Source organism: Ovis canadensis, chromosome 18 (genome assembly GCF_042477335.2).
Source record: "Ovis canadensis isolate MfBH-ARS-UI-01 breed Bighorn chromosome 18, ARS-UI_OviCan_v2, whole genome shotgun sequence".
Classification (NCBI taxonomy): Eukaryota; Metazoa; Chordata; class Mammalia; order Artiodactyla; family Bovidae; genus Ovis; species Ovis canadensis.
This window is the reverse complement of record NC_091262.1, coordinates 72,274,687-72,302,315: the sequence shown is the minus strand read 5'-3', so window position 1 is coordinate 72,302,315 and position 27,629 is coordinate 72,274,687. Positions and strand designations below refer to the sequence as shown.

Below are 27,629 nucleotides of genomic sequence, written 5' to 3'. Positions count from 1 at the left end.
CATATATGCGTTGCTGCTGCTGCTGCTAAGTCGCTTCAGTCGTGTCCGACTCTGTGTGACCCCATAGAAGGCAGCCCACCAGGTTCCCCCGTCCCTGGGATTCTCCAGGCAAAAACACTGGAATGGGTTGCCATTTCCTTCTCCAATGCATGAAAGTGAAACGTGAAAGTGAAGTCGCTGAGTTGTGTCCAACTCTTCGTGACCCCATGAACTGCAGCCCACCAGGCTCCCCCATACTGGGATTTGCCAGGCAAGAGTACTGGAGTGGGGTGCCATTGCCCTCTCTGACATATATGCGTTAGAATTTGATATTCATCTTCCTGTTTCTGACTTACTTCACTCTGTATAATAGGTCCTAGGTTCATCCAGTTTGTTAGAACTGACACAGATGCATTCCCTTTTATGGCTGAGTAATATTCCATTGGGTGTATGTACCAAGATATCTTTATCCATTCATCTGTCGATGGACATCTAGGTTTCTTCCGTGTTCTAGCTATTGTAAATAGTGCTGCAATGACCAATGGGATCCATGTGTCTTTTTCAATTTTGGTTTCCTCAGGGTATATGCCTAGGAGTGGGATTGCTGGGTCACATGGTGCTTTTATTCCTAGCATTTAACGCATCTCCGTACCGTCTTCCATAGTGGCTGGATCAACTCACATTGCCACCAACACTGCAAGAGCGCTCCCTTGTCTCCACACCCTCTCCAGCATTTACTGCTTTTCAGCTCTTTGATGATGGCCATTCTGACTGGTGTGAGGTGATATCTCTTTGTAGTTTTGATTTGCATTTCTCTAACAATGAGCAGTGTTGAGCATCCTTTCATGTGTTTGTTAGCCATCGGTGTGTCTTCTTTGGAGAAATGTCTGTTTAGGTCTTTTTCCCACTTTTGATTGGGTTGTTTGTGTCTCTGGTATTGAGGTGTATGAGCTGCTTGTACATTTTGGAAATTAATCCTTTGTCCGTTGTTTCATTTCCTATTATTTTCTCCCATTCTGAGGGTTGTCTTTTCACCTCCGGTCTAGTTTCCTTTGCTGTGCAAAAGCTTTGAAGTGTAATAAGCTCCCACTTGTTTACTTTTGTGTTTATTTTTTTTTTCCTGTAACGTTGGGAAACTTATGCTAATTGAAATAAATCAGCCAGAAAGAGAAAAATACATCATGATTCCATTTACTTGGAAATTAGTTTAAATTGGTCAGATTCATAGAGGCAGAAAGGACTGTGGCTGCCAGGAGCTGGGGTGAGGAGGAAATGGCTAGTTACGTGTAATGCTTATAGAATTTCATGTTGGGGTTTGGTGAAAGGAGTTCTGGAGATCAGGTGCACAAACTGTGAATAGAATAAACACTGTTCAGTGCACACTGACAAAAGGTCACGTTGGTATTTAAGGCTCTGTGTATTCTGCCATGGTTTATTTTTAAGGCATGTGACTTTGGTGCCCTGGCCCTGGGCTGGCCCTGTGTTAGAGGTGACACTGCCCTCGGAGGGTGTGTGTTTGGAGGACATTAGCGGCCAGGCCCTGTCGTATCAAGGGAGGAGCACAAATGGAGAAATGAAACTTACCTGCCTTGGGTGCTGGGGGGCACAGGGCAGGCGCAGCAAGGAGCCATGCCTTGCCTATGCCAGCTGGCTGACCAGGAGCCAGAGCAGCCTCTGTGTGCTACCTAATTGGAGATGACCTGGGTCTGGGAGACCCTTAAGAGTGACCTCATCCTACCCCTGTGAGGTCAGAGGTGGCTCCTCTCTCTGCTCTCTATGGTTTCAGCTGTCATCCTGGTGGCCATGTGGAAACAGGATGCACAGCCAAGGACACCACTCTCTTTCTCACAGACAGAGGGAGAAAATCAGAAGTGCTCTCCTGATTTCTGAAGGACCAGGGGACGGGCACCTCTCTACTGCCCCAGCCCTGCTCTCTGTGCTATGACAGTCTGTGGGCTACTTCCAGCCCACCCCACTAATCTGTTCAGAATACAGTTTTGAAGTTAATCTTGACTTTGCTTGTCTCCCTGACCTTCAGAATCCTGTCTACCGCTTAACACCCCATCTCTGTCCGAAGCTCACTACCCACCCAGTCGAAGTCTTGAGGTTTCAGAGCACCCTGTTTCGGGACAAAACCCGAGGCTCCCAAAGTCTCATGGTAAAATGGGCTCGAGCCCCCTCCCACACTCACCTCTGGTCACAGTGCCCACAGCCCTGGAGGCTGTGGGTGGAGTCCTGTGCTCCCTCCCTCCTCTCTGCCCAGGTCCCTGTTTATCCTGGTTGGTAAGTGTCTGGGAACAAAGAGCAGCGTGGCAAGTTCTGCACGGAGTGAGTCTGGGGCCTCCAGGCAGCTGAATAGTCCCACCATGGATGACAACTAACCCCGAGAGTCCAAGTAGGAAGGGAGTAGGTCTCTTTCTAGCTGTGGTTTCTCCACTACATTGCTAATAGGACATTGAGGGCCATGGGCTGGTTTTGGGCAAGAGCATGACTTTCCCTCTCAGGATCCTCTTCTTGCACATGTTTGAAATCCACAGTCCTCCATTTGATACAACTCACCGGGCTCTCCTGCTGGTTCAGCATTGAAGAGTGCAACTTGTAGGACAGCGGACACAAGTTCGATCCCTGCTCCTGGAAGATTCCACATCCCATGGATCTGCTAAGCCCGAGCACCCCGACTACTGAGCCCTCGCGCCTACATCTGTGCTCTGCTAAAGAGAAGGCACTGCCCCGAGAATCCTGCCCACGACTCTTGCTGCTCTGAAGAGTAGACCCTGTTTCTGCAACTAGAGAAAGCACCAGCACAGCAACAAAGACTCAACACAGCCAAAAGTAACTAAATAAATACAATTTTAAGTAAAAATTCACCTGCAATTCTTGGGAACTTTATTTTCCCTGCTCCCCATGATTGGCAAGTTTACAGTAGAAAGCATCCTCCCTTGGCTGACATATGGCGCAGAGCCCTAATCTCATATCTGTAACAACCGAGGAGGCAGCGCAGGTTGGCGGTTAAGAGCAGGATCTCTGACCAGTGCCTGGGCTGGAACCCTTCCTTGTGACCTTCGGGGACTGATTTACCCTTGCTGTGCCTTAGTTTGGAGGTGAGCAGGCACTTACAGATTAGGTGATATTACTACATTTGCTTCTTTCTGTCCCTGACCCCTAGTGGAATAAGTCTCATGAAAAGAATACATTTGCCAGCCTCCTTGTCCTGGGTCCGGAGCTCAGTAAATATGATTTGAAAGAAAGAATGAATATGGACAAGAAAGGGGAAAGTGATGGTGAGTGTGAAGCTGGGGTGGGGTGGGAGGACAAAGGGCAGGAGATGAAAGAAGGGGCAGAATCAGGGGTGGAAGAGGGCGCTGCTTGGGACAGGTGACTCTCCTGGGAATAGGGGCCTTGTCCCTCCTTCCAGAGGAGGACAGGAGGGACCAGAGGCAGGGCGCTGTCTGTCCCCCACCTGCACCCCTGCTTAAGCTTTAGGACAAGAATTCCAAACATTTCAGCAAATCCTGCTGCGGTTTCCCTGAGACACTGTGAGATGCTGTCCATGGGGCAGAGAGCGGAGAGTTTACAGGAGCCCCACCTTGGTGTCACTTGGTATGGCTCCACTTTCCTGGAGAATTCAGGGCATGAGGGACACCTGCCACCTACAGAAGCAGGCTGATTTGTTTCTCTGAATTTCCTGTCACTAGATGGTAGCTAGATGAAATTAAACTCTATGAAATTAAAAGATGTTTACTCCTTGGAAGGAAAGTTATGACCAACCTAGACGGCATATTAAAAAGCAGAGACATTACTTTGCCAACAAAGGTCCATCTAGTCAAAGCTATGGTTTTTCCAGTAGTCATGTATGGATGTGAGGGTTGGACTGTGAAGGAAGTTGAGCGCCAAAGAATTAATGCTTTTGAACTGTGGGGTTGGAGAAGACTCTTGAGAGTCCCTTGGACTGCAAGGAGATGCAACCGGTCCATCCTAAAAGAGATCAGTCCTGGGTGTTCATTGGAAGGACTGATGCTGAAGCTGAAACTCCAATACTTTGGCCACCTCGTGTGAAGAGCTGACTCATTGGAAAAGACCCTGATGTTGGGAAAGATTGAGGGCAGGAGGAGAAGGCAACGACAGAGGATGAGATGGCTGGATGGCATCACCAACTCAATGGACAGGAGTTTGCTAAACTCTGAAGTTGGTGATGGACAGGGAGGCCTGGCATTCTGTGGTTCATGGGGTCACAAAGAGTCGAACACGACTGAGCATCTGAACTGAACCGAACCGAGGTGGTAGCTAGAAAGACACCTTACAGAACAGAAAAGACTGGTGCCTTCAGAGTACATGTGACATTACAAACTCGTGAACATGGGTAAGAGAGAAGTGATCTACTGAGGGGAAAGGAAAACAAAACCTTTGCATTACCGAATTCCCAAAGTAAAGAGAGTTCTTAAGGAATAATATTTTTAAAGCCTTTAACAAGGAACTCAGGGCACTTCCCTGGTAGTCCAGTGGTTAAGAATCTGCCCTCCAGTGGAAAGAACACAGGTTCGACTCCTGGTCAGAGAATTAAAATCCCACATGTCAAGGAGCAACTAAGCCCAAGGGCCACAACTACTGAGCTCTCGGGCCTCAACTAGAGAGTCTGTGTACTTACAGTAAATAGCCACCTGAAACAACAAAGACCTGAGCACCACAGCTAAGACCCAATGCTGCCAAATAAATAATTTTCTTTTTTTCAAAAGAAACTCAGCCTTGGGAATTCCTGGAGATCCAGAGATTAGAACACTGTCCTTCCACTGCAGGGGACACAGGTTCCATTCCTTGTCTGGGAAAACAGATTCAGCATGCTGAGATGTGGCCAAAAAAAAAAAAAAAAAAGTCAGACTAGTAGAGGCGATTCTTAAAGAGAATTGTTTATTACCAATGAATATTTGAGAAAACATTCAATCTTGCTGAGAGTAAAAATAATTTTTTTAAAAAGTAGCTCTGTGTGTGTGTGTGTGTGCGTGTGTGTGTGTGTGTGTGTTCCATAAATCATTCAGTTAGATTTTGGCTGCAGATATCAGGACTCACTCCAGCTAACTGAAGCAGAATGTGTTTTTACACAAGGAATTCCATGCACCCCAAGATTGGAGAAGAAGATTCAAGGCGGAGGCTGGAATGAACTTCCCATCCTCTAGAGGAATGCTGAAGGACTGGGCCACGAAGGATGCTGGGACTGCTGACTTGATCAGGAACCAGAGATACTGAGCAGCCACTCTGGGAACAAACTGCCTTGTATGTCATGTCTGCAGATAAAATGATGCATCTCAGCCAGGTGAGAGCTGGATTCTGACTCCACTGCTGCTGGAGAAGACTTAGTCCTCACTACTCTGCTTGGTAGCAAAGCAGTAGCCCTGTCTCCTTGCCTGACACAAGATCCAGGGCCTTTGCAGAAGCGGTGTCACCAGAGAAGCTTGGGAATATGGTCATTACTCTCTGTCCTGGGGGGTTCACAGCAGGGGGTAAAGCAGAGCTGAGTGAGGACAACCTCCACAGCTGCTCCAGAGAAAGTAACTAAAAACACCCAGTGTTTGCACAGGGCAAGGAAAAGTGAATGCTCACGCCTTGCTGGGTGGGATGTGCTCTGATACATAGGTCACAAGTGGCAATACAGAAATGTGTAATAACAGCTTTCACTCCACTTGATTCAGAAATACGCTTTCTGGGAATTCATTGTAAGAAAAGAGTCAGATATGTGCACAAAAATATCTGTACATGATTGATTATCACAGTGTTATTGAGGACTGCTGCTGCTGCTAAGTCGCTTCAGTTATCTCCGAACTGTGCGACCCCATAGACGGCAGCCCACCAGGCTCCCCCATCCCAGGGATTCTCCAGGCAAGAACACTGAAGTGGGTTGCCATTTCCTTCTCCAGTGCATGAATGTGAAAAGTGAAAGTGAAGTCACTCAGTCCTGTCCTACTCTGTGCAACCCATGGCCTGTAGCCCACCAGGCTCCTCCATCCATGGGATTTGCCAGGCAAGAGTACTGGAGTGGGGTGCCATTGCCTTCTCTGTTATTGAGGACAGAAAACCTTCAAAACCAGAGGAAATCAAGGACACATAATTATATCCCCCCATATAACAGACTTCTATGTAGAAACTGATGATAGAGTCAAAGACCAGTTTACCGCTAAGTGAAAGAAGCCGGTGAGAGCTGGAATGTAAAGAAATCTGAGCGCCAAATAATTGATGCTTTGAACTGTGGTGTTGGAGAAGACTCTTGAGAGTCCCTTGCACTGCAAGGAGTTCCAACTAGTCCATTCTAAAGGAGATCAGTCCTGAATATTCATTGGAAGGACTGATGTTGAAGCTGAAACTCCAATACTTTGGCCACTTGATGCAAAGAACTGACTCATTGGAAAAGACCCTGATGCTGGGAAAGATTGAAGGCAGGAGAAGGGGACAACAGAGGATGAGATGGTTGGGTGGCATCACTGACTCGATGGACATGAGCTTGAGTAAATTCCAGGAGTTGGTGATGGACAGGGAGGCCTGGCCTGCTGCAGTCCATGGGGTCACAAAGAGTTGGACATGACTGAGCAATTGAACTGAACAAAACTGAAAGAAGTCTGAGTTCAGGGACCCTCACTTGCACTGCTTCTGTCCAGGAGAATTCCTGAGAACAATTCTGCAGTATGCTAGCGTTGCAATCATTACTATTTGCAAAAGTATGATATTCTAAGAGTAACTGGTTAAGACTGCAGACCCCTTCCAAATTGTCTTTCCTCTCCTGCCTTCCCTTGTTTCTGAATGACATTTTAGTTCTATTGGCGTTTTAGACTGTAATTCTCTATTATCTTTTTTAGAGTTTTCTCTCCCCAGTTACTTTAATCTCAAACCCCTAAATCCTAGCTCTGTCCTTGGTTATATAGGTTTATATTTGTCAATATGGGGAACTGTTCCTTAGGTATTGTTAAGAAGGAATTGACCGTGCAGTAGTAAGGGAAGACACCGTTTAGAGTTTTAACATGTACGTATGTTTTTCTTTTGTTTGTTTGTTTTTGTGGTAAGAGTCTCATAAAGTCAAACTTGCTATTTTAATTACATGTAACTGCGTGCACGTATCTTTTCATTATTTAGTTTATTTCTTTCTGGCTGTGCTGAGTTTCATTGCTGTGCAGGCTTTCTCTCATTGTGCTGCTCAGGCTTCTCACTGTGGTGGGTTTTCTTGCCTCAGACCATGGGTTCTAGGGCATGTGGGCTCAGTAGGTGAAGCTTGGGGGCTCAGTTGCCCCGGGCATGTGGGGTCTTAGTTCCCTGACCAGGAATTGACCAATTCTCTGGCCAATGTCTCCTGCATTGGAAGGTGGATTCTTAAACACTGGACCAGCAGGGAAGTCCCTGTACCTGTGTTTGTAATGTATGGTACTTGGAGCAACTCTGGAAGTGTGGGCAAAATTCTAGGTAATTTACGATGTCACAGACATAAATTACTTTTACCATCTGAGTGAGAAACAGTTTTTCAGTACCATGGCCACTCAGACCACTTTGGACGTCAGACGTGTGGATTCCTTTACAAGAAACTTTAGTTGTCTATGGATAGCAGCTGGGTGTCCTGCAATTTAACTTGATTCTGACGTTAACTAGAGTTAACCTCATGGGTTAAGGGCTCAAACCCACAAGACTGCCCTACTTAGTGGCTCAGATCATAAAGAATCTGACTGCAATGTGGGAGACCCAGTTTCCATCCCTGGGTCTTGAAGATCCACTGAGGAAAGGAATGGCAACCTACTCTAGGATTCTTGCCTGGACAATTGCATGGACAGAGGAGCCTTGTCAGCGGCTACCATCCATTGGGCCACAAACAATCAGACATGACTTGCCGGGTTCTAGCCCCTGTGGATCCAGGGAATTCGAAGGGGGATGGTGTTGGTGTCTTAGGAAAACTGTTTAATTGGAAATAAAAGAGAGATTAGGAAAGAATAGTGTAGCGGGGAATTTAGAGGAGGAAAGAGGCTGTATTCCTTGGTTTACCTAGAAAGCCAACAAAGCCCTGAGACAAGGGACTTGAACCGCCTACGTAGGGCCACAGGCGCCCGCTTGAATAGCGGAGGGTGCCCCGCCTTGGGCTCCCTCTCGCGTGGGTCTTAGAAGCCCAGGCAAATAAGTAGACACAGCTAGCCTCTATGCCCCAGATGGGAATCGGCCAGAAAATAGAGTAAGAAGGAAAAGAAGACATGGGGGAACCAGTCTTTCCAGGAACTGGCCTGTCCTTTATTTTCCAGGAAAGCTTTTTATACTTTTGTTTGTACATAGAGATCAATGGATAATACAAAGCTATGAAAGGGTCAGCAGCCCTGATTCTTATCAAGACCAGGCTTTCTTTCTGCAAATCTTTCCATAAACAAAGAGTTTCAGGTGGTTTACATTATCTTCTGGCCAAAAGGCCTGTTAACATTTTATGGCTCTCTTCCTTAATGAATGTTAATCTCATTTTCCCTGTAGTGTTTTTCTTTAATCTGCATCACCTTTAAAGCACTAAAGTTACATCCCTGTAGAACAAAGGCACAGTGCGTTATAATGAAGAAGGTACTTAACTCAAACATCTATGTTGCTACTTGTTTTTTCTATATACCAACTATTTCAACAAAGAAAAGATACGAAAATTTGGCAGCAAGTATTGGCTCAACAAATGAAACCCTTAATCAGTCCCTATGCTAATGATTTTGACTCCTCGGAAGCCCCTACATTCCTCGGATGGTTTAAGCTTCCTGTGCCTCTCAAGGTCCAGAGGAGGCAAACAATCACATGCACAGCTGAGTCTTGTAGGCAGGCTAGAAAGCCATCAGAGAGGCTTTTGGTTGAAACACTATGCCCAGAAGACTTATTATCTAAAAACTCTAAACTAACTTTTTCCAGAAAAAGGTGGTGGGGGGACAGCCCCCTGTTAATGTCAGAAAAGTAGGCAAAAAGCACAAAGCAGTAAGGCAGGCAGATTCTGGTTTGGGAGTAGATGCTTGAGAAAACCCAGCGAGACTCCCTTAAGGCCAGACTCGCCTTTGCCTGTTGGACCCCTTAACCTCATGACCTTTGCCACAGGTGGGACTCCTCGTGCTGGCTCCCGGCAGTGACTGATCAACTAACACTTTCACTTTTGGTCACAATAGAGTGGAAACACACCTGGCATCCTGTTATGGATATCAGTGTCCATTCTTACAGAGTTCTTGGCCCATATCCCATCTCCCCTGGCTATACAGATGCCCTGCACCCTGTCTGATAAATAAGAACCCAGTAGAGACACTCATGAAAAGTCACAGCATCTTGTTTTTACTTCTTATGATTCTTTGAAGAATTTTGGGAGGCAGAGGGCTTGTCATTTGGGGGACTGACATCCTGAGGCCCTGCAGGGTCATCTCCAGCATGGGAACCACTCTCTTGTTCAGTACTGGATCCTGGTGGAGAAGGGGCCTTCTTTTTTGAACCCCACAGCCATGCCCCAATTGCTGACCCAGCAGAGCCGAGGAGGATGTTGGATGATGTGGAAAGTCCAGCTGCCCCTGGGGGAGAGGAGGAGGTTAGAGCACAAGGGGACAGGCAGGCCTAGCAGGCCCTGCCAAGGCTGTGGGAGTCAGAAATCCCAGGACCATCTGGAAGCCAAGGAAAGAGACATCCCACCTTTGTTTCCTGCTCTACTTCCTGATACCCCAGGATGTCTGGGCCGCTGCACATGGCTGCCCAAAGAGGAGACACGAACTCTGATGGTCAGTCCACCAGCCACAGGACAGGCCCTCTGAGAAAGGACAGGCTGCCCCTCCCTCCACAGCACCAGGCTGGGCCCAGGGAGGGGAGGGCACCTACATAGGTTATATAGGGTTAATGAGGAATGCCGGCCTCCTGGGCTGCATACCTCTTATCCCACCAACCATATTCCCAACTAGAAGAGGGGACAGTGAGGGTGACACAAAGGACCAGGACCCTGATGACCACGAAGCTGGAAGAAGCACAGAGGCCCTCCCTCAGGCTTGGCCTCGTGCCTGAATCCTAGCTGGTTTGTCACACCCTCCCCATTCTCCCGCCGGACACCTACCCACGGACTGGAGGGTGGCCACCAGGCTGCCAGCAGCAACTCCACCCCCATTGGCCACGGCGGCCACTGACATCATCTTGGCCGCGATGGAGGAGGCGGCGATTCCAGCCCCTGTGAAGCCCAGGGCTCCCAGCCCCACGGGCACAGCTGCCACGACCAGGGCTGCAGGGAGACAGGAGATTTGGGTTTGGCCCCATGGGCCGACTCCCTAGATCTCCCTGACACCTTCCTGTGACATGAGGTGAGGGGTCCACTTTGCTCTCCTGAGAGCCTCGGCGTCCGAGGGAAAGGAAGGTTGTAGATGTGGACACAAGTACGAAGATGGGACCCATGTAAGAACCTGAATCCCAGGCCTCTTTGGGCGTCACTTTGGCACTGGATGAGCTACAGGGATTATAAAGCAGTTCAGAGGAATCCACGCAACTCAGCTCACACATTAGCTACAGGCTTTTGGAGGAAACCCTGCCCCAGATTTCTGAGGAGAAATCACAGATTCAGATAGCTTCCCTGGTGGCTCAGAGGGTAAAGCGTCTGCCTACAATGCGGGAGACCCAGGTTCGATCCCTGGGTAGGGAAGATCCCCTGGAGAAGGAAATGGTAACCCACTCCAGTGTTCTTGCCTGGAGAATCCCATGGATGGAGAAGCCTTGTAGGCTACAGTCCAGGGGGTCGAAAAGAGCTGGACACAGCTGAGCAACTTCACTTTCACTTAACACCTTACCTGGGTTCCCACTGTTTGCACTCCGGAGAAGCTGAGATTGGAAGTGGGTACTGTGAATGGCTTTGCTTTGGTTCCTTCTTAGCAAGGTTCTTGTTACCTCAAGAATTCCACCTCTGACCCCTTCCACCCCACCCCTACCCACCCAGGTCTTGAGGTTCAAAGCAATCTTGGACTCAGTCAAGGCCAGCCTGTCCCAGGCACCCAGGGACAGGGGCACATGGGGCCTTGAGTTGCTTTGCAAAGAGACTCACCTCCTCCGATCACGGCTGCAGCAGTCTTGCCTGTAGACAGAAGAACTCCCGTGAATAGCCAGCATTTGCCTTCCCCCCTTGTCCCTACTGGGATCCCAGTGGGAAGGGATCCCTGAAGTCTACATCACAGGGCAGAGCAGTCCCTGTGTGGCTCTCTCTACTTTTAAAGGAAGTCTGATGTTCTGGGGATCAAGGATGTTAGGTAAGAGTCCAGAGCTCTGTGATTCTCCAGATTGGGAGAGGCACCTGCCTTGAAAGCGTTTCATACAGCTCTTTAACTTCAATACCTTCAATATCATTTTCACACACTCACACACACACACACACACACACACACACACACACATCAGAAAAGCATGCTGGTTTATTTGCAAAGGAATAAATTTGACTGTCCTGATTTGTTCATCTTTCAGACACACTATGCCCTTCCCAGGCTATAGCTGGAGTGGAAGCCCCCTGACCACCAGGGCTCAGCCTACTTGTGACTTTCTGCACAAAGCATCCCTGATTCCCCCATCAGGAAAGGTGTGTCCTGCTTCATGGCTGCCTCGCTCCGATCTCTCTGACTCCACCACTGCCACCCTTGTGGGCATCACCTCTCCTTGTCCAGGATCAGAGATGGGGGGCAACACACAGAATGAGACCCATCTGTTGGCTGCTGGGTACAGACAAGAGTGAAGGTGTTGGGGTCCCTCCTTGCCCCCTGTGCCCACAGGTGAAAGTTCACCTCCTTAGTGAGGATGAGGAGGCTCTCGTTGATCTGGCTTCTGCTTCTATCCTGGGGAAAGAATAGAAGGCACGCCCAGCCCTCAGCATTCAATCTTTTGCCTGACAAATCCAGGAACATCTTCCAGGACTCTGCCACACATTCCCAATGTTCCTGAGCCACCTCCACCCAAAGACTCAGTGTGAGTCTACTGTGCTCCTGCTGGCACAGAATTTTCCACAAGGCAGTATGATTCTCTACCGTTTCTGCTTTTTGAGCGTTTTAAAGTCAAGGGTAAATCCTCCTTCTCTGCCGTCTCCCAACATGCCAAGTACTGGCTTGGGAACAAGGAAGCTCTGAAGGAGAAATTCAGCAAAAGAAGTATGAATGAAGCATATCTATGTGTACAAAAAGTCAGGTTATGATCTGAATGTTTGTGTTCTTGTATTTTCACCTGTTGAAACCTAATAGCCCATGTGATGGTGGGGAGGAGAGCTTCAGGGAGGTGATTTGGTCTTGAAGGCAGAGCCCTCTTGGTTGAGATCAATTTCCTTATGAGAGAGACTCCTCCACCCCATCCCCCTGCCAGTTCCTTTGTTCCTCCCAGCATAGAGGCTCACAGGGATGGCTGTCTAGGAAGTGAGCTCTCAGAACACACAGAGTCTACTGGTGTCCTGACCTGTGACTTCCTAGGCTATACAAAAGTGAAAAATAAAGTTCTGTTCTTTTTAAGACTAGGTTATGGCATTTAGTTATAGCACCCATAATGATCAAGACACAATCCACACAATGGAAAGGCAACCTATAGAATGGGAGAAAACCTTGGCAAATCATGTATCTAGGAAGGGACTAATATTCAAGGTATGGTAGATAGAATTCCTATGAGAGAGAACTCAAAGAACTCGGTTTAAGATTGGGCAAAGATTTCAATTAGGCAACTCCCTAAAGAGATCCAAACGGCTAACAGGCATATGAAAAGGTCCTTGAATTCAGTCATCACTGCTGCTGCTGCTGCTAAGTCACTTCACTCGTGTCCGACTCTGTGCGACCCCAGAGATGGCAGCCCAACAGGCTCCCCCGTCCCTGGGATTCTACAGGCAAGAATACTGGAGTGGGTTGCCATTTCCTTCTCCAGTGCATGAAAGTGAAAAGTGAAAGGGAAGTTGCTCAGTCGTGCCTGACTCTTAGCGACCCCATGGAGCAGCACACCAGGCTCCTCAGTCCGTGGGATTTTCCAGGCAAGTATACTGGAGTGGGGTCAGTCATCATTAGGGAAATGTAAATCAAAACCTCATGGGCAGAGGATCCTGGCGGACTGCAGTCCATGGGGTCGCAAAGTCTGACACGACTGAGCGACTAACACTAACTAACTAAATCAAAACCACAAGATACCACTTCACATCCATCAGGATACTTACTATTTAAAAAACAAAAAAACATAAAATAACAAGTCTTGGTCAGTATGTGGAGGCGGTGGCACTCTTGTGCACTGTTGGTAGGAATATAAAACGGTGCAAGAGCTGAGGAAAACGCTATGGCAGTTCCTGAAACATTACCATAGAAAATCATAGGATCCAGCAGCAATCCAGTTTCTGGATATTGATTTAAAGAAATTGAAAACAGGGTCTTGAAGAGATATTTGCACTGCATGTTCACAGCAGCATTTTTCACAGTTGTCAAGAAGTGGAAGCAATCTAAGTGTCCGTCGATGGATAAATGGGTCATCGCCATGTGCTAGAGACACACAAGGGAATACCATTCTGCATGAAAGAGGAAGCTATGACATATGGGTGAACCTAGGGCCTTATGCGAAGTACAATGAACCGCTGACATGGAAATTAGATTACCTTACTCAAATTTTAGAAATAGAAAGAATTGTGGTTTCCAGGAGCTGGGAGCAGGAGGAGACAGAGTTAATGTTTAACGTGGACAGAGTTTCCGTTAGAGTTAATGTTTAACGTGGACAGAGTTTCCGTTTCAGGAAATGAAAAGAATTCTGGAGACCAAGTAGACAACAATGCAAATGTCGTTAACACTGTTCAACCTACGCTGACAAATTGGCAAATTAAATTCTGTAGTGTATTATCACCTGATTTAAGGAAAAACAAACATGTACCTTTGGTGCCCTGCCCCTAGCCGGCCCCACATTAGAGGTGACTCTGCCCTTGGAGGGTGTGTTCTGGGAGGACATTAGTGACCAGGCCCTGGGGTATCAAAGGAGGAGCACAAATGGAGAAATGAAACTTACCTGCCTTGGGTGCTGAGGGGCGACAGGGCAGGCATGAGCGGTGAACTTTCATTGGCAAGGAGCCATGCCTAAGACCTGGCCTGCTGGCTGTCAGGCATCTAACCTGAGCAGCACCTCTACCCCACCTGATTGGAGATGACCTGACACTGAGAGACCCGTAAGAGTGACCTCATCCTATCCCTGTGCTAAAAACCAACCTATGAAGGCCCAGAGAGGGCAAGTGACTGGCTCTGGGTCACTCAGCAAGTCAGAGGCAGAGCTAAACCCTGAAATGTGGTCCTTCTGATTCTAGAGCATCATTTACTTCATTTCCTGTACACTGTGGCTTTTTTCTGACAGTGCATCAGAGAGATTTCATCAGGAAGACTGTCCTTACACTGACAGCTTAGCATGTTGAGCTGAGCAGTGGGTATGGGGTGAGGATCCATGGATTGGTCAGAGACCCGTTACCTGCATAATGGTAGAAATTGCTGCCCTCCGACTTGGGTGGATCTCTGGGGTCAGAGCCAGAGCCATCCGGTCCCTGATGTGGTGCCTTCCCAGGAGAAGACCCATCAGAGGTCTGGCTGCTTGACTGGGAAGATTCTTCTTCCTCTGGAAGAAAGAAATAATGGGGGAGCACACAGCAGGGCAAGCGGCTGGCGGAATAGACCCCGCACAGCCCCCTCCACCCTTTCCTGAAGCCCCCAGGATCTCTGATATAGGGAGGGCACCTCAGAGGAAGCTGAGCTGAGAGGTGTCAAGGGTGCTTGGAGGTGAACCAGGGAGACAACAGAGAGAGGAAGGCCCAGCACCAGTGGAGAGCTGGGGGTCCTGCCTGCACAGAGCAGGAGGCTGAGGCCCAGGGGGAAGAGGCTTGATGGGACCAGAGCACCTGGTGGCAGCCCCAGGCCAGAACCCAGACCCCCACTGTCCACCCAGGAACCCCAAGTTCTGGGCCACCCACCCTCGGGAGCTTTCCCAAGGGCACTCACCTTCCGGCAGCAATTCTGGTAGGAGGGGGCCCAAGGCATGGCCTTCCCCGCTCTCTATGGCTTTAGCTGACATCCTGGGGGCAGTGTGGGAACACTGGTTCTGGAGCCAAGGACACCACTGCCTTTTTAGAAACAGAGTGTGAGGTTAAAACTGCTCCACCTGATTTCGGGCCTCCCTGATAGCTCAGAAGGTAAAGAATCCGCCTGCAATGCAGGAGACCCTGGTTTGATTCCTGGGTTGGGAAGATTCACTGGAGAAGAGATAGGCTACCGACTCCAGTATTCTTGGGCTTCCCTTGTGGCTCAGTAGGTAAAGAATCCGCCTACAATGTGGGAGATGTGGGTTCCATTCCTGGGTTGGGAAGATCCCCTGGAGAAGGCAAAGGCTACCCATTCCAATATTCTGGCCTGGAGAGTTTAATGGACTGTATAGTCCATGGGGTCGCAAAGACTCGGACATGACCGACTTTCACTTTCACTGCCTAATTTAGGCTGCACTAAGGTTTCAGGGGGGCATCGTCTGCCATTCCAGCCCTGCCCTCTGTCCCATTGCAGCCTATGGACCACTTCCAACCCACCCCCTTAATCTGCTCAGACCACAGTTTTGAAGTTAATAATGACTTTGCTTGGCTCCCTGATCTCCAGAATCCTGGCCACCTCTAACACCCCATCTCTGCCCCTGCTCACTGCCCACCTGGTCTAAGTTTCAGGGCTTCAAGGTAACCTGGGTCAAGACAAGACCAGAGGTTCCTAACGTCTCATGGTAAAGGTGGGATCAAGCCCCCCACACACACTCAGCTCTGGTCACAGGGACAGCAGTCCTGATGGAAGTGGAGAGGGAGGCTGAGAGTAGAGTCCCTTTGCTCCCTCCCCTCCCCTCCTCCCAGGCCCCTGCTTACCCTGCTTAGTAGTTGGGAATTGAAGAGTAGTGTGTGAAGCCCTGCACAGAGTGAGGCTGTTGAGAAGTCCAGCCGGCTAAATAGTCCCTCCCTGGATGACCTCTGACCCCAAGAGTCCAATGTGGAGGTGAGTCCCTCTCATCCCAGGCTGGGTGCCACGTAGACCTCACCTTTGCATGCTAATGGGAGGATGAGAGGCGGGGCTTCTGCAGGAGCATGACTTTCCCTTTCAGATTCCCCTTCTTGGATATATGAGGAATCCCTAGTCCTCCTTTTTATAAAACTCACCTGCAATTCTTGCGAACTTTATTTTCCCTGCCCTCCATGATTTGCAGGTTTACGGTACAAAATGTTCTTCCTGACTGACAAATAGCAGAGAACCCCAATCTCATATCTGTAATAACGGAAGAGGCAGAGCAGGTTGATGGTCAAAGCACCATCTCTGACCAGTGCCTGGGGAGGAATCCTTAGTTGCGACTAAGGGAGTGAATTACCCTTGATATGCCTTAGTTTGCTGACACCCTGGAATTCACAGAATAGGTGGTATTACTATATTTACTTCTTTTTGTCCCTTGAAGTGTTAGTTGCTCTGTCATGTCCGACTCTTTGTGACCCCAAGACTGTAGCCTGCCAGGCTCCTCAGTCCTTGGGGAATCTCCAGGCAAGATTACTGGAGTGGGTTGCCGTGTCCTCCTCCAGCAGATTTTCCTGACCCAGGGATTGAACCCAGGTCTCCTGCATTACAGACAGATTCTTTACCACCTGAGTCACCAGGGAAGCCCTTCTGTCCCTTATCCCTGGTGGAATAAACCTTACAAATGGCATAGATTTGTCTGTCTTCTCCTGGGTCTAGATCTCAATAAATATATTTTGAATGGCAGAGCAAAGAAGAAGAGGAAAGTGAGAATGTCAGTGTGAAGCTGGGTCAGGGAACAAGGGGCAGAAAATGGGGGAAGAGGCAGAATCAGTGTTGGAAGAGGCAGAATCAGTGTTGGAAGAGGCAGAATCAGTGTTGGAAGAGGCCTCTTTTGGGACAGGCTTGAGTGTCTTGGAAATGGAGGCCTTGCTCCTCCTGAAAGATGAGGACAGGAGGGACCAGAGCCAGGGCCCTGTCTTTCCCCTACCCCTACCTTTGCTTAAACTTTGGGACAACAAAGCCAAACATTTCAGCAAATCTGATCCAGCTTTGGTAAGCCACTGCGGGACGACGTCCATGGGGCCAAGAGCAGAGAGGCTGCAGGAGCCCCTCCTTGGTGTCACCTGGTATTGACTTTCCCAGAATTCAGGACACAAGGAACACCCCCTACCTGGAGAATCAGGCCGATTGGTTTCTCTGAAATTCCTGTCACTAGAAGATAGCTAGAAAGACAGCCTATGAAACAGAAAAGACTGGTATCATCTGACCACAGGTGACATTATAAACACCATCCATCCCTGCCTCTTTGACCTAATGGCTGTGGTGGTCACCTTGGATCACGGTCTGAGACCCGGTCCCATCGGGGACGCCGGAGGAGCTTGCGAACTGACTGGGCTCTGGATGCCTGGCTCCTTCATGATGATGCCTGGACAGGGTTTGGGGACCAGGCCTGAGGGCACCACCAGCTGAGATCTGCCTCCTCAGCCAGATCTGGGCACTGTGGGAGGACCCCGTGGGGTGCTTGACCTGGGCAGGGTAGCCTACCCCTTCATGTACTCTCTCCTCTTAGGCAGGGCCTGAGCCTCGGAGGGCAAAAGTTGTACCTTGGGACTTTGCTTTTCCTGCTTCCTTGGCAGGACAGAGAATAATCTTTGTTTGGTGGAGATTTACAGGAACATAGTGCCCTGACTTGGAGAAGGAAATGGCAACCCACTCCAGTGTTCTTGCCTGGAGAATCCCAGGGACGGGGCGGGGGCGGGGGGGGCCTGGTGGGCTGCTGTCTATGGGGTCGCACGACTGAAGCGACTTAGCAGCAGCAACAGCAGCAGTGCGCTGACTGGGACCTGACCTCTAGAACAAGGGATCTGACATCAGGAAGGTGACAATAATCAACCACAGCCCTCCCTCATTTTTCCTAGAAAGAGGTACTGAAAGCTTCCAGATTTCTGGATTTTTAAGGCATGAGCCACCTGTTTCCTTCCTGGCCCTGCAAGGAACAGTCCTCTGCTCCAAACTGACGTTTTGATATTATTTGGCCCCACTGTTTGCTGGGCACACAGACATACATTGGGTTACATGACCTCTTCCTTGGGTTCTATAATTTGCCAAAAGGCTCACAGAACTCAGAAAAGCACTTTCCTTACTATTACTGATATACTACAAAGAGTATTAAAGGATGCAAGTCAACAGCCAGGTGGAAAGATACCTACGATGAGGTTGGAACACAGGAGTTGCGGTCCCCGTGGAGTCTGGGGTGCATCACCCTTCCAGAGTGTGGATGTATTATTGTTTCCCAATTGGCAAGTTCTCAGAACTCCATATTTTAGGGATGTTTATGGAGGCCCCATGACTTCTCTGGTGGCTCAGACGGTAAAGCGTCTGTCTGCAATGTGGGAGACCCAGGTTTGATCCCTGGGTTGGGAAGATCCCCTGGAGAAGGAAATGGCAATCTACTCCAGGCCTATTGCCTGGAAAATCCCATGGACAGAGGAGCCTGGTAGGCTACAGCCCATGGGGTCGCAAAGAGTCAGACACAACTGAGCGACTTCACTTATGGAGGCCCCATAGTGTAGGTGTGATGGAACATTAGCTTCATTTTTATCCCTCTCCTCGCCCTGTAGGATTGGGGATGGGGCTGATCATGGCTTGGTCTTTCTGGTGACCAGCTCCCATCCAGGAGCCCGGCTAGAATCACCCCATTAGAACAAAGGATGATTCTATCACTCAGGAAACTCCAAAGAACATAGGAGCTCTCTGTAAGATGCACCTATCACTAGGAAAGTACAAAGGTTTTAGGAATTCTGTGTTAGGTATTAGGGTCAAAGATCAATATATATATATTTTTTCCTTATTATTTCACATCATCATAATATTTCATATTACTTCACATCACCTTCTGCTAAAAGAAAATGCCAAAATTATTTCCCTTTAAGAAAGAATAGCAAATTAATTGTTTTACTACTAGTATTAATTATTTTAGTAATCAGAATTAGATGCAGGTTAAATACTTTGTGATAAGAATATATGGGTGATGTAGTTTCTCCTTGTTAAACATTCAAATAATGATAGATTTAAAGGAAGTTGCCAAGTTCGTGCAGAGGGGTTCTGGGGATCCTTCACCCAGTCAACTCCATTGCTTGTATATTATGTAATGATACTATAAGCTAAAAGCTAGGAAGCTAACATTGGTAGAAAGTGTGTTTATGTCATTTCACTACATGAGTAACCACTATCGCCTCAAGATACGGAACGATTCCATCACCCCTGAACCTCTCTCTGAACCCTCACACTGAACCTCTATCTCCCTGGCCCAGCTTTTCTTATCCCTTGAAACCACTAATCTGTTTTATACCTCTATAATAATGTCATTTTAAGAATGTTATATGATATTTCGTGATGGGCTTTTCATAATTGATGTAAACCATTGTGTAAGTTATAGTGTGCAATGTGATTTAGTACATGCCTGTATTGCCAAAAGATTACTGCACACTGCCGTTTGTTTAGCCATTCACCTATCTTGGTTGTTTTTGGCTATTAGCTATTAAAGCTGCTATGAACTATCAACAAGTGGCACCTGACCAGGTCAGTACTCTGTAACTTTTGGTACCAGGTTCAACCACAAAAGTGGAGTTGAAGAGTCTGTTCTCAGCTAGAATCAACTGCTCATTCATTCATTCCTTTAACAAATATCTATGACTCACAAAGTCAGTCAGGCACTGATTAGACATTTTGGGGGGATGCCAAGATAAATCGGACGGGATTTCACGAGGAGTTTGCAATCTAGGAAGAAATATAAGACAAGAAAAATACATCTCTTTCTCTAATATAGAGCTACAAGTGCTATTCAGCACAGCAAAAGCTCTGGGAATCCTGAAGAAGATGTTGAGACAAATTCTTAGCCTGAATTATACTTTCTTCAACTGTGGTTACATGTTTGAAACAACATTCTGCAAGGAAATTATTACAAATTTCAAGTTAAGTCAATCTCAATGCTCTCATAATTTGAACTACATATTGAGTTAAGGGTCACAAAGCTGATTTTGAGACAACTTCCTTGCCAGGTCTAAGGCTCTCCAAGCAACCTACTTTGCAGAGTGAGGAAATTTGACAGCTATTGTTTTCTTCTCAGTTTGAAACCAGCTCTGAAAGAATGACATTTCAACATTGTATCCATAATAACCAGGAAAAGTTTTATTATGAAAAACTAATGCATAAATAAAAACTTAATTTGATGTCAGAATTTCCATCTCATGTGTCATTCATAACTTCTCCCATTTCCCCAGGTTAGATTTGATTCAGGCTCCCATGTGGAGAGGTTTCAGAAGGGGAAGGGAGACAGATTCTGCTCCTCACTTTTCTTTCCTCTACTTCCTTCCCAAATGGCTGCTTTTGGCAATGTCAGGGTCAACTGACTAGAGCCATGAGACATAAAGGTGCAAAAAGCTATTTTACTTTAGGTGGTAAAGTATGTAGAGGTCTCTTGGCTGTCCAATAGAGCTGTCTCTGTCAGGGAGAACATCCAAACAAAAGCTGCCCTTTTCTCTCCAAGGATGTTTGCTGGTTAATTTTATGCATCAGTTTGACTGGGTCATCATGCCCAGATATTTTTCACACATTAGTCTACACGTTTTTGTGAAGGTGTTTTAGATGAGATTAACATTTACTATCTAGACAGCATATTAAAAACCAGAGACATTGTTTTGCCGATAAAGGTCTGTATAATCAAAGTGATAGTTTTTCCAGTAGTCATGGATGGATGTGAGAGTTGGACCATAAAGAAGGCTGAGCACTGAAGAACTGATGCCTTCAAACTGTGGTGCTGGAGAAGACTCTAGAGAGTCCCTTGGACACCAAGGAGATCAAAACAGTCAATCCTAAGGGAAATCAACCCTGAATATTCATTGGAAGGACTGATGCTGAAGCTCCAATACTTTGGCCATCTGAGCTCATTGGAAAAGACCTTGAAGTTGGGAAAGGTTGAGGGCAGGAGGAGAAGTGGGTGACAGGATGAGCTGGTTGGATGCCATCACTGACTCAACGGACATGAGTTTGAGCAAACTCTGGGAGATAGTGAAGGACAGGGAAACCTGGCATGCTGCAGTCCACTGGGTCACAAAGTGTTGGACACGACTTAGTGACTGAACACCACCAAACATTTAACAAATATTTTTATTATTATTATTACAATTTTGTGGTGTGCTGGGTCTTCATTGCAGTACACCAGCTTGGCTATTGCTCCATGGCATGGGAGATGTTAGATTCTCAACCAGGGAGTCAACCCACATCCCTTGCATTGGAAGACAGATTCTTAACTACTGGACCGCCAGGAAGTCCTAAATGACATTAACATTTAAATCTGTGGACTTTGAGCAAAGTAGATTCCCCTCCACTGTGTGGGTGTGCCCCACCCAAGCAGTTGAAGCCCTTAATACAACAAAAATTGACTTTCCCTCAGCAAGCAGGGATTCTGCAAGCTAATTGCTTTAGGATGCCTTCCCCAAGTCTTTAGCCTGCTGGACTACCTCAGCAGATCCTGGATTCTCTCAGTTTCCACAATCACTGTAACTCAATTCCTTAAAACAAACCTCTCTATATATATGGTATTCTGTTGATTTTGGTTCTCTGGAGAAAGTGAAAATGAAAGTGTCAGTCCCTTGGTCATGTCTGACTCTTTGCAACTCCATGGACTGTAGCCCACCAGGCTCCTCTGTCCATGGGATTTCCCAGGCAAGAATATTGGAGCAAGGTTGCCATTTTCTTCTCCAGGGGATCTTCCCAACCCAGGGATCAAATCCAGGTCTCCAGCATGGCAGGCAGATTCTTTACTATCTGAGCCACCAGGGAGAACCCTGAGTAATACAGATGCTTTTGTTAGCTTTTTGGAGGCCTCCACTGAGAATCTCAATGTTTCTTGTGGACCCCATAAGACAGCCCCCAAGTACCACCTCCGGGACCCTACTTTTAGCCTCTTTTTGGTGAGGTCCCTTTTCCCACCAACCAGCCACGGTTTGTCGAGGTTCTGTCACTACAGCCCTGCAATGCTCCTGAGGTGGGTAGCTGGCCCAGAGGAGAGAGGAAACTGTCCTACTATGGAGGGATATGCAGCCTCTCCTCACTCTGCCATCAGGGACAGCCCGTCTCTTGTCTTCACATCCTCTTCAAGCACCACTTGGACACAGACTATGCCACCTAGACTCTTGGGGATACATTGGCAAGTGCCCCCGAGGAATGAGTTAAGCTGTGTCCCATGGTGGCGCTGTGAAGGCTCACTTGACCTGAGCTTGGTGAATTCCCTCGTTGAAACTTTAGGACTTCCCAAGGACACCAGACACAGAGACAGTCTATGGGAAAAGTTTCCAGATCACCAGATGGTCTGGTGATCCCCAAGTGGAAAAAATGATTACCTACTGTGGAGCTGACTTCTCTGAATATAACAAAAGACCCACTTTAGCTTGATGACTGGAAGCAGGCCCACCTTCCCCAACCATCAGTGAGCAACAGGCGGAGGCATGAAAACCTGGGGAAAACAGAACCTCCAATACAGTCTGGTTGGGTTGTAAAATGTTAGTCGCTTAGTCCTGTCCGAGTCTGTGCGACCCTACGAACTGCAGCTCGCCAGGCTCCTCTGTCCATGGAATTCTCCAGGCAAGAATACGACAATGGTTGAGCAGTCAGTTAAATGCTAAAACATTTGCGAGGGTCCAGGCACACAGCCAATACGTAACACAGTGCGCTGAAACTAAAGCAAGAAGACAGGAAAACTTGCATTCCCGTGCATAAGCTAGCACAGAAGTCTCCCGGAAGAAGCAGGACAAACTTCACCTGTTGCGCTTGCTCCCTAATTCCTGGAGGAGAACGTAAAACCGCAGCCCAACTTCCCGTGCCGGCGGTCCAGCACTCAGTCGCGCCGCAGCGAATCAAGTGCGGCGTCTAGAATGGGGGCGGGACTTCCTTCGCTGCGTGCACGCGTGCCTGCGTGAAAGCCCCGCCCCGGAACTGCGGCGGACGCTGCGGCGGACGCTGCGGCGGCACGCCGGCGCTGCTTGTTTGGAGGCGTTCGGTGGGCTTCTGAGGGGGTCGCGGCCGGGTAGCCTCGCGGTGAGTGCCGGAGCGGGGTGGGGGCGGGCTCTCACTGCGGGCTCCTCCAGGCCCTCGGGTTCTGGGGACCAGAGAGGGGTGGCCGCCGGCCTTGTCAAGTGCCCTGGCCGACCCTGCCATGGGGGCCTCTTCTGGGGCCTCCGAACCAGCCGAGCGGACGTCAGGGCTTGGCTGGTTCGGCTTCTCCGCTTGATGGGCCCGTTCGAGCCTGAGACGAGGCGCTGGCGCGGCGCCGGGCTCCATAGGGAGGGACCCTCCGGCTTACCCCGCGAGTCACACTCCACGTCCTCGCCCCGCTTGTGCCTGCCCCTCACGCCTGCCCCCGTTAGTGAGGGTTGTCTGTGGTCGCGGATGCGGGGCGGAGGTGGACCTTCCCTGCGCGCTGGCGTGCTTTGCCCACCGGGCGCGATGCTAAGCGGTTCTGAACGTGCGCCACTTTTTCGTCATGGCGTGACAATCCAAGGAGTCGCAGGCTCTCTCATCCCCGTTTTCCAGACGAGGAACTGAGACTCGTGCAGATTGATAAGGGCCACCCCAGACCCAGAGCTGACCAGTGACGCGTCAAGATTTGAACCTAGGTCTCCCTTTGTTTCCACGGAAGCTATGATTTTCCTCTGCCTTTCTGAAAAAGGGAGAACGTGGATCAAGTTCCAGTCAAATGAGTTGTGCATCAGTGGTTTTTAAATTACTTAAAATGTAATGATTAAAGCTGATTGGGTTTTAAGTCACTTGCCAACAGCCAGAGTGGTGACACAGGCATTTGACCTCTTGGGGTAAGATTGAGAGGGAAGAAAGCTTTGTGCACTCCGTAGAGCCGGCACCCTCCAGCGACCCCCTCTTAGATTCTTATTCTGGCTTCTGAATGGCTTGGGAGTGGTAGGCTTCACCCTCCACGCTTTAGGTGAGTTTACTTGTTGCATAGAACATTTTGTGATTTAGCAGGTAAATCCTTCCCACCTTTTTAAAATATGAGAACTCTGAGGTTCAGGGAGGATTGAGCAGGACCTGCCAAGGGCACCCAGGCAGTAAGTATTGAGTCTGAAATCCACACTAGATCTAGCTCATCTGTCTTTGCTACACCTCCTGTGTCCTCTCTGTTGTAGGCCTAGCTGCGTGCTCTTGGGTACATTTCTTCCCTTCTGTGATCTTCTCCAGCTGGCAGCATCAGTGTTAGAGCCATCTTTGTGTCCTTACTTTTTTGTAAGACCTGATAGCTGCTTAGGAAATATTTGTTGCCTCAGGATCCTTTGCTTCTCAGTTGCCAATCTAATGGAACATTTTTTTTCCTTTTCAGCAGCCATGAAGTTGAAAGAGAAAAAATCAAGGCCGAAGCCAACAAACTGTGGCAGATTTCAGAAGAAGGGAATCAAAGTTGTGGGGAAATGGAAGGAGGTGAAGATAGACCCAAATATGTTTGCAGATGGACAGATGGATGACTTGGTGTGCTTTGAGGAACTGACAGATTATCAGTTGGTCTCCCCTGCCAAAAGTTCCTCCAGTCTTTTCTCAAAGGAAGAGCCCAAGAAGAGAAAGGCACAGGCTGTTGCAGAAGGAGAGGAGGAAGGAGAGCCTGGCTCCTCAAAGAAAAAGATGAAGTTGAAGAAGAATAAAGATGTGGAAACTGAAGGAACTAGTTCCCAGAAAGTGTTTGAGGTCACAGATATTGAGCCAGCGCCCCAGGGAGAGGGCACAATTTGTCCTGATCCAGAGGTAGGGGAGATGGCATCAGAAAGCCCGGCCCAGACTGTACTAAAAAAGAAGAAAAAGAAAGGGAAAAAAAAATCAGAGCCTTCCCAGGGTACTTCTCCAAAGATGCCCAAAAAAGCAAAAACGTGGATGCCTGAAACGCATGATCACAAAGCAGATGTGTCAGCTTGGAAGGATCTGTTTGTACCCAAGCCGGTTCTCCGAGCACTCAGCTTTCTAGGCTTCTCTGCCCCCACACCAATCCAAGCGCTGACCTTGGCACCTGCCATTCGTGACAAACTGGACATCCTTGGGGCCGCTGAGACAGGTAAGGGCATTCTTATCTGGCCAGGGTGAGATTGCTTCTGGATTGAGTTTGTGGCCACTAACAGGCTGGATGGTTGGGAGACTGGGGAATGTTGGGAACATGACCACAAAAGAAAGCACTGTTGCATGAAGACTTTAAGAAGTCAGCTAGCTCTGAGTTGAAGTAGCTCACTTCCTGATTGGTGCCCTATGCAGGTCACTTTATTTCTCTCAGCCCTGTAGACTGCATTATCAAGTGGAGATAGGTGAATTCAGTACCTACATCTTTCGCTGTGTGCTGTGTACTTAGTCGTTCAGTTCTGTTGGGCTCTTTGCAACCCCATGGACTGTAGCCCTCCGGGCTCCTCTGTCCATGGGATTCTTCAGGCAAGAATACTGGAGCGCATAGCCTTTCCTTCTCCAGGGAATCTTCCCAACCCAGGGATTGAACCTGGATCTCCTATATTGCAGGTGAATTCTTTACCACTGAGCCACAAGGGAAGCCCTCTTTGCTATGTGGGTTAAGTGTAAATGCTTACTAAATTTATACATTTACCTAATAGTAAACTGCTAACAAAAAGCAGTAGTAAACTAAAATTTACACGGTACATCGTAAGTAATCTGTGAAAGCGAAAGTCACTCAGTCGTGTCCTACTCTTTGCGACTCCATAGACTATACAGTCCATGGAATTGTCCAGGCCAGAATACTGGAGTGGGTAGCCTTTCCCTTCGCCAAGGGATCTTCCCAACCCAGGGATCAAACCCAGTTCTCCCTCATTGCAGGCAGATTCTTTACCAGCTGAGCTACCAGGGAAGCCCCAGTGATCTGTAAATGGTAGGTTTTTTTCAATTCTCGAACCTTTTCTGCATGATTCGGGGATAAAGTGGGACCAGATCAGCCCTCTGGAGAGGTAGATCTTTATTAGTATAAGGAAGTGTCTAATTCTCAAGAGTTGTCTACAGATAAAAAGGGCTGCATTGGGAGTTGGTGGGTTTATTGGCATTGGAAGGTTTTGAGTGTGTGATAACCATTGGGTAGATTTTATAGGCAAATTTGGGCAGGAGGTGACTGTTGGAACTAGGCATTGTGTAAAGATCCCTCATACCCTGGGCCATCTACGGCTTTGTGAAGCGATGATAGGTTGACACCCTGGGAAACTAAACTGCTGATGGGGGTAAGGAGCAAACAGACCTGAAACTATTAGTCCACCTTGACCAACAGTAGCCATCAGACATGACATATGCTATGCAAGCCACACGTGCAATTTAAAATTCCCTAGGAGCCATATTAAAAAAGTGAAGATTAAATTTAATAATATATTTAACCATTACATAACATTTCAGTATTAATTAATGTAAAATTATTAATTAGATATTTTCTGTTCTAATTTTTATACTATTTTCAAAATCTGACGTGTATTTTGAACTTGCCACCCATCTCAGTTTAGAGCAGCCACATTTTAAGTGCTTGATAGTTGTACGTGGCTAGTGGCTACTATATTGTATGGCATAGAACTGTAACCAAAGTGGGGTGGCTGCTCGCTCCTCAAAAGCCAGTGAAGAGGCCAGGTTGGTGGAAAGGAAAGTTTGCTTTATTTTGGATACCAGCAATGGGGAGTTGGGGAAGACTCCTGTCCAAAGGCTGGCTCTCCCCCTGCCACCCCCATGACAAACAGTGGGCAAGAACTTTTATAGACAGAGGGAGGGGGCTTCATGCAAAAACAATGCAGTCAGCTCTGAGACATCTTGAACTTGGTCATGGGTAGTCTGACCAGCCTCATTTTGACTGTTTTAAGTTCAGTTAGTTTCAGCTCCAAGGTCTGTCTGTTTCAGTTTTCTGGAGGTCAGTCCTCAGAAATGTGGCAGCTTATGGGCTTTCCTGGTGGGTCAGTGTGTAAAGAATCCATCTGCCAAGCAGGAGATGTAGGTTTGAGCCCTAGGTTGGGAAGATCCCCTGGAAAAGGAAATAGCAATCTACTTCCAATATTTTTGCCTGGGAAATCCCATGGGCTGAGGAGCCTGGGGGGCTACAGTTCAAGGGGTCACAAAAGTAGGTCATAACTTAGTGACTAAATAACGACGATGTCACGGCTACAGTCTGGTCATCATGCAGTTAACTTCTTTGATCTGGTGGGAGTTTCAGTATCTACAAGACAGCTCACAGGATGTGGCTCAGAATGTTAGCTACAGCTCTTGAAAAGCAACTAAAGGTCCCTAACTGTGTTTATTGACTAAACTGTTATTATCTAGTCTTGTTGGATTGCTTTCCTTTTTTTCTGCGTTTTCTCACTTCTTTCATTAAACTTACTGTTTGGCTCAAGTTTTTCCACAGACAAAAGGCAGGCAGAGGGTATGGTGGGGAAGAACTATTGGGTCCTGCTCTGTTTCAGAAATAGACCATCTAGAAACTTTGTGCCTTAGATTTCTGGAAGAGTGGTCAGGAAACTTGAGGTGAGGTCCTGTATAAAAGTCACAAAGATGGGAGAGGGAGGAAGCCCCAGGAAGGGGGAATGAAGGTAACAGTATTAAAACATTTCTTTAAAATACTTCACGCAGTGTGTT

General features: G+C 47.9%; 2 protein-coding genes and 1 non-coding gene across 11 annotated transcripts in view; 2 read left to right on the top strand and 1 right to left on the bottom strand.

The window, feature by feature from the left end:
• Positions 1-9,261: 9,261 nt before the first annotated feature.
• Positions 9,262-27,629, bottom strand: part of LOC138423457 (interferon alpha-inducible protein 27-like protein 2) — a 22,857-nt gene continuing 4,489 nt past the window's right edge. The window contains exons 1-6 of one of the 5 annotated variants that reach the window (XM_069559362.1): positions 22,800-22,918; positions 14,943-15,064; positions 14,419-14,562; positions 11,015-11,044; positions 10,043-10,204; positions 9,262-9,512 (exon numbers count right to left, since the gene is read on the bottom strand). In XM_069559362.1, coding sequence (XP_069415463.1) covers positions 9,283-9,512; positions 10,043-10,204; positions 11,015-11,044; positions 14,419-14,562; positions 14,943-15,015 — 639 coding nt within the window. In that variant the 5' untranslated portion in view covers positions 15,016-15,064; positions 22,800-22,918 and the 3' untranslated portion in view covers positions 9,262-9,282. Of the gene's footprint in view, positions 9,513-10,042; positions 10,205-11,014; positions 11,045-14,418; positions 14,563-14,942; positions 15,065-15,841; positions 15,952-22,381; positions 22,919-27,629 lie in introns of those variants that run through there. The other 4 variants (XM_069559364.1, XM_069559363.1, XM_069559361.1 and 1 more) reach the window with 4 other exon arrangements.
• On the top strand, positions 10,547-10,618 carry TRNAC-ACA (transfer RNA cysteine (anticodon ACA)). Its single transcript has one exon. It is a non-coding gene; the product is annotated as a tRNA-Cys (tRNA).
• DDX24 (DEAD-box helicase 24) overlaps positions 22,305-27,629 on the top strand; it is an 18,816-nt gene continuing 13,491 nt past the window's right edge. The window contains exons 1-2 of one of the 5 annotated variants that reach the window (XM_069559343.1): positions 22,305-23,075; positions 24,370-25,089. In XM_069559343.1, coding sequence (XP_069415444.1) covers positions 24,375-25,089 — 715 coding nt within the window. In that variant the 5' untranslated portion in view covers positions 22,305-23,075; positions 24,370-24,374. Of the gene's footprint in view, positions 23,977-24,369; positions 25,090-27,629 lie in introns of all 5 variants that reach the window. The other 4 variants (XM_069559344.1, XM_069559345.1, XM_069559347.1 and 1 more) reach the window with 4 other exon arrangements.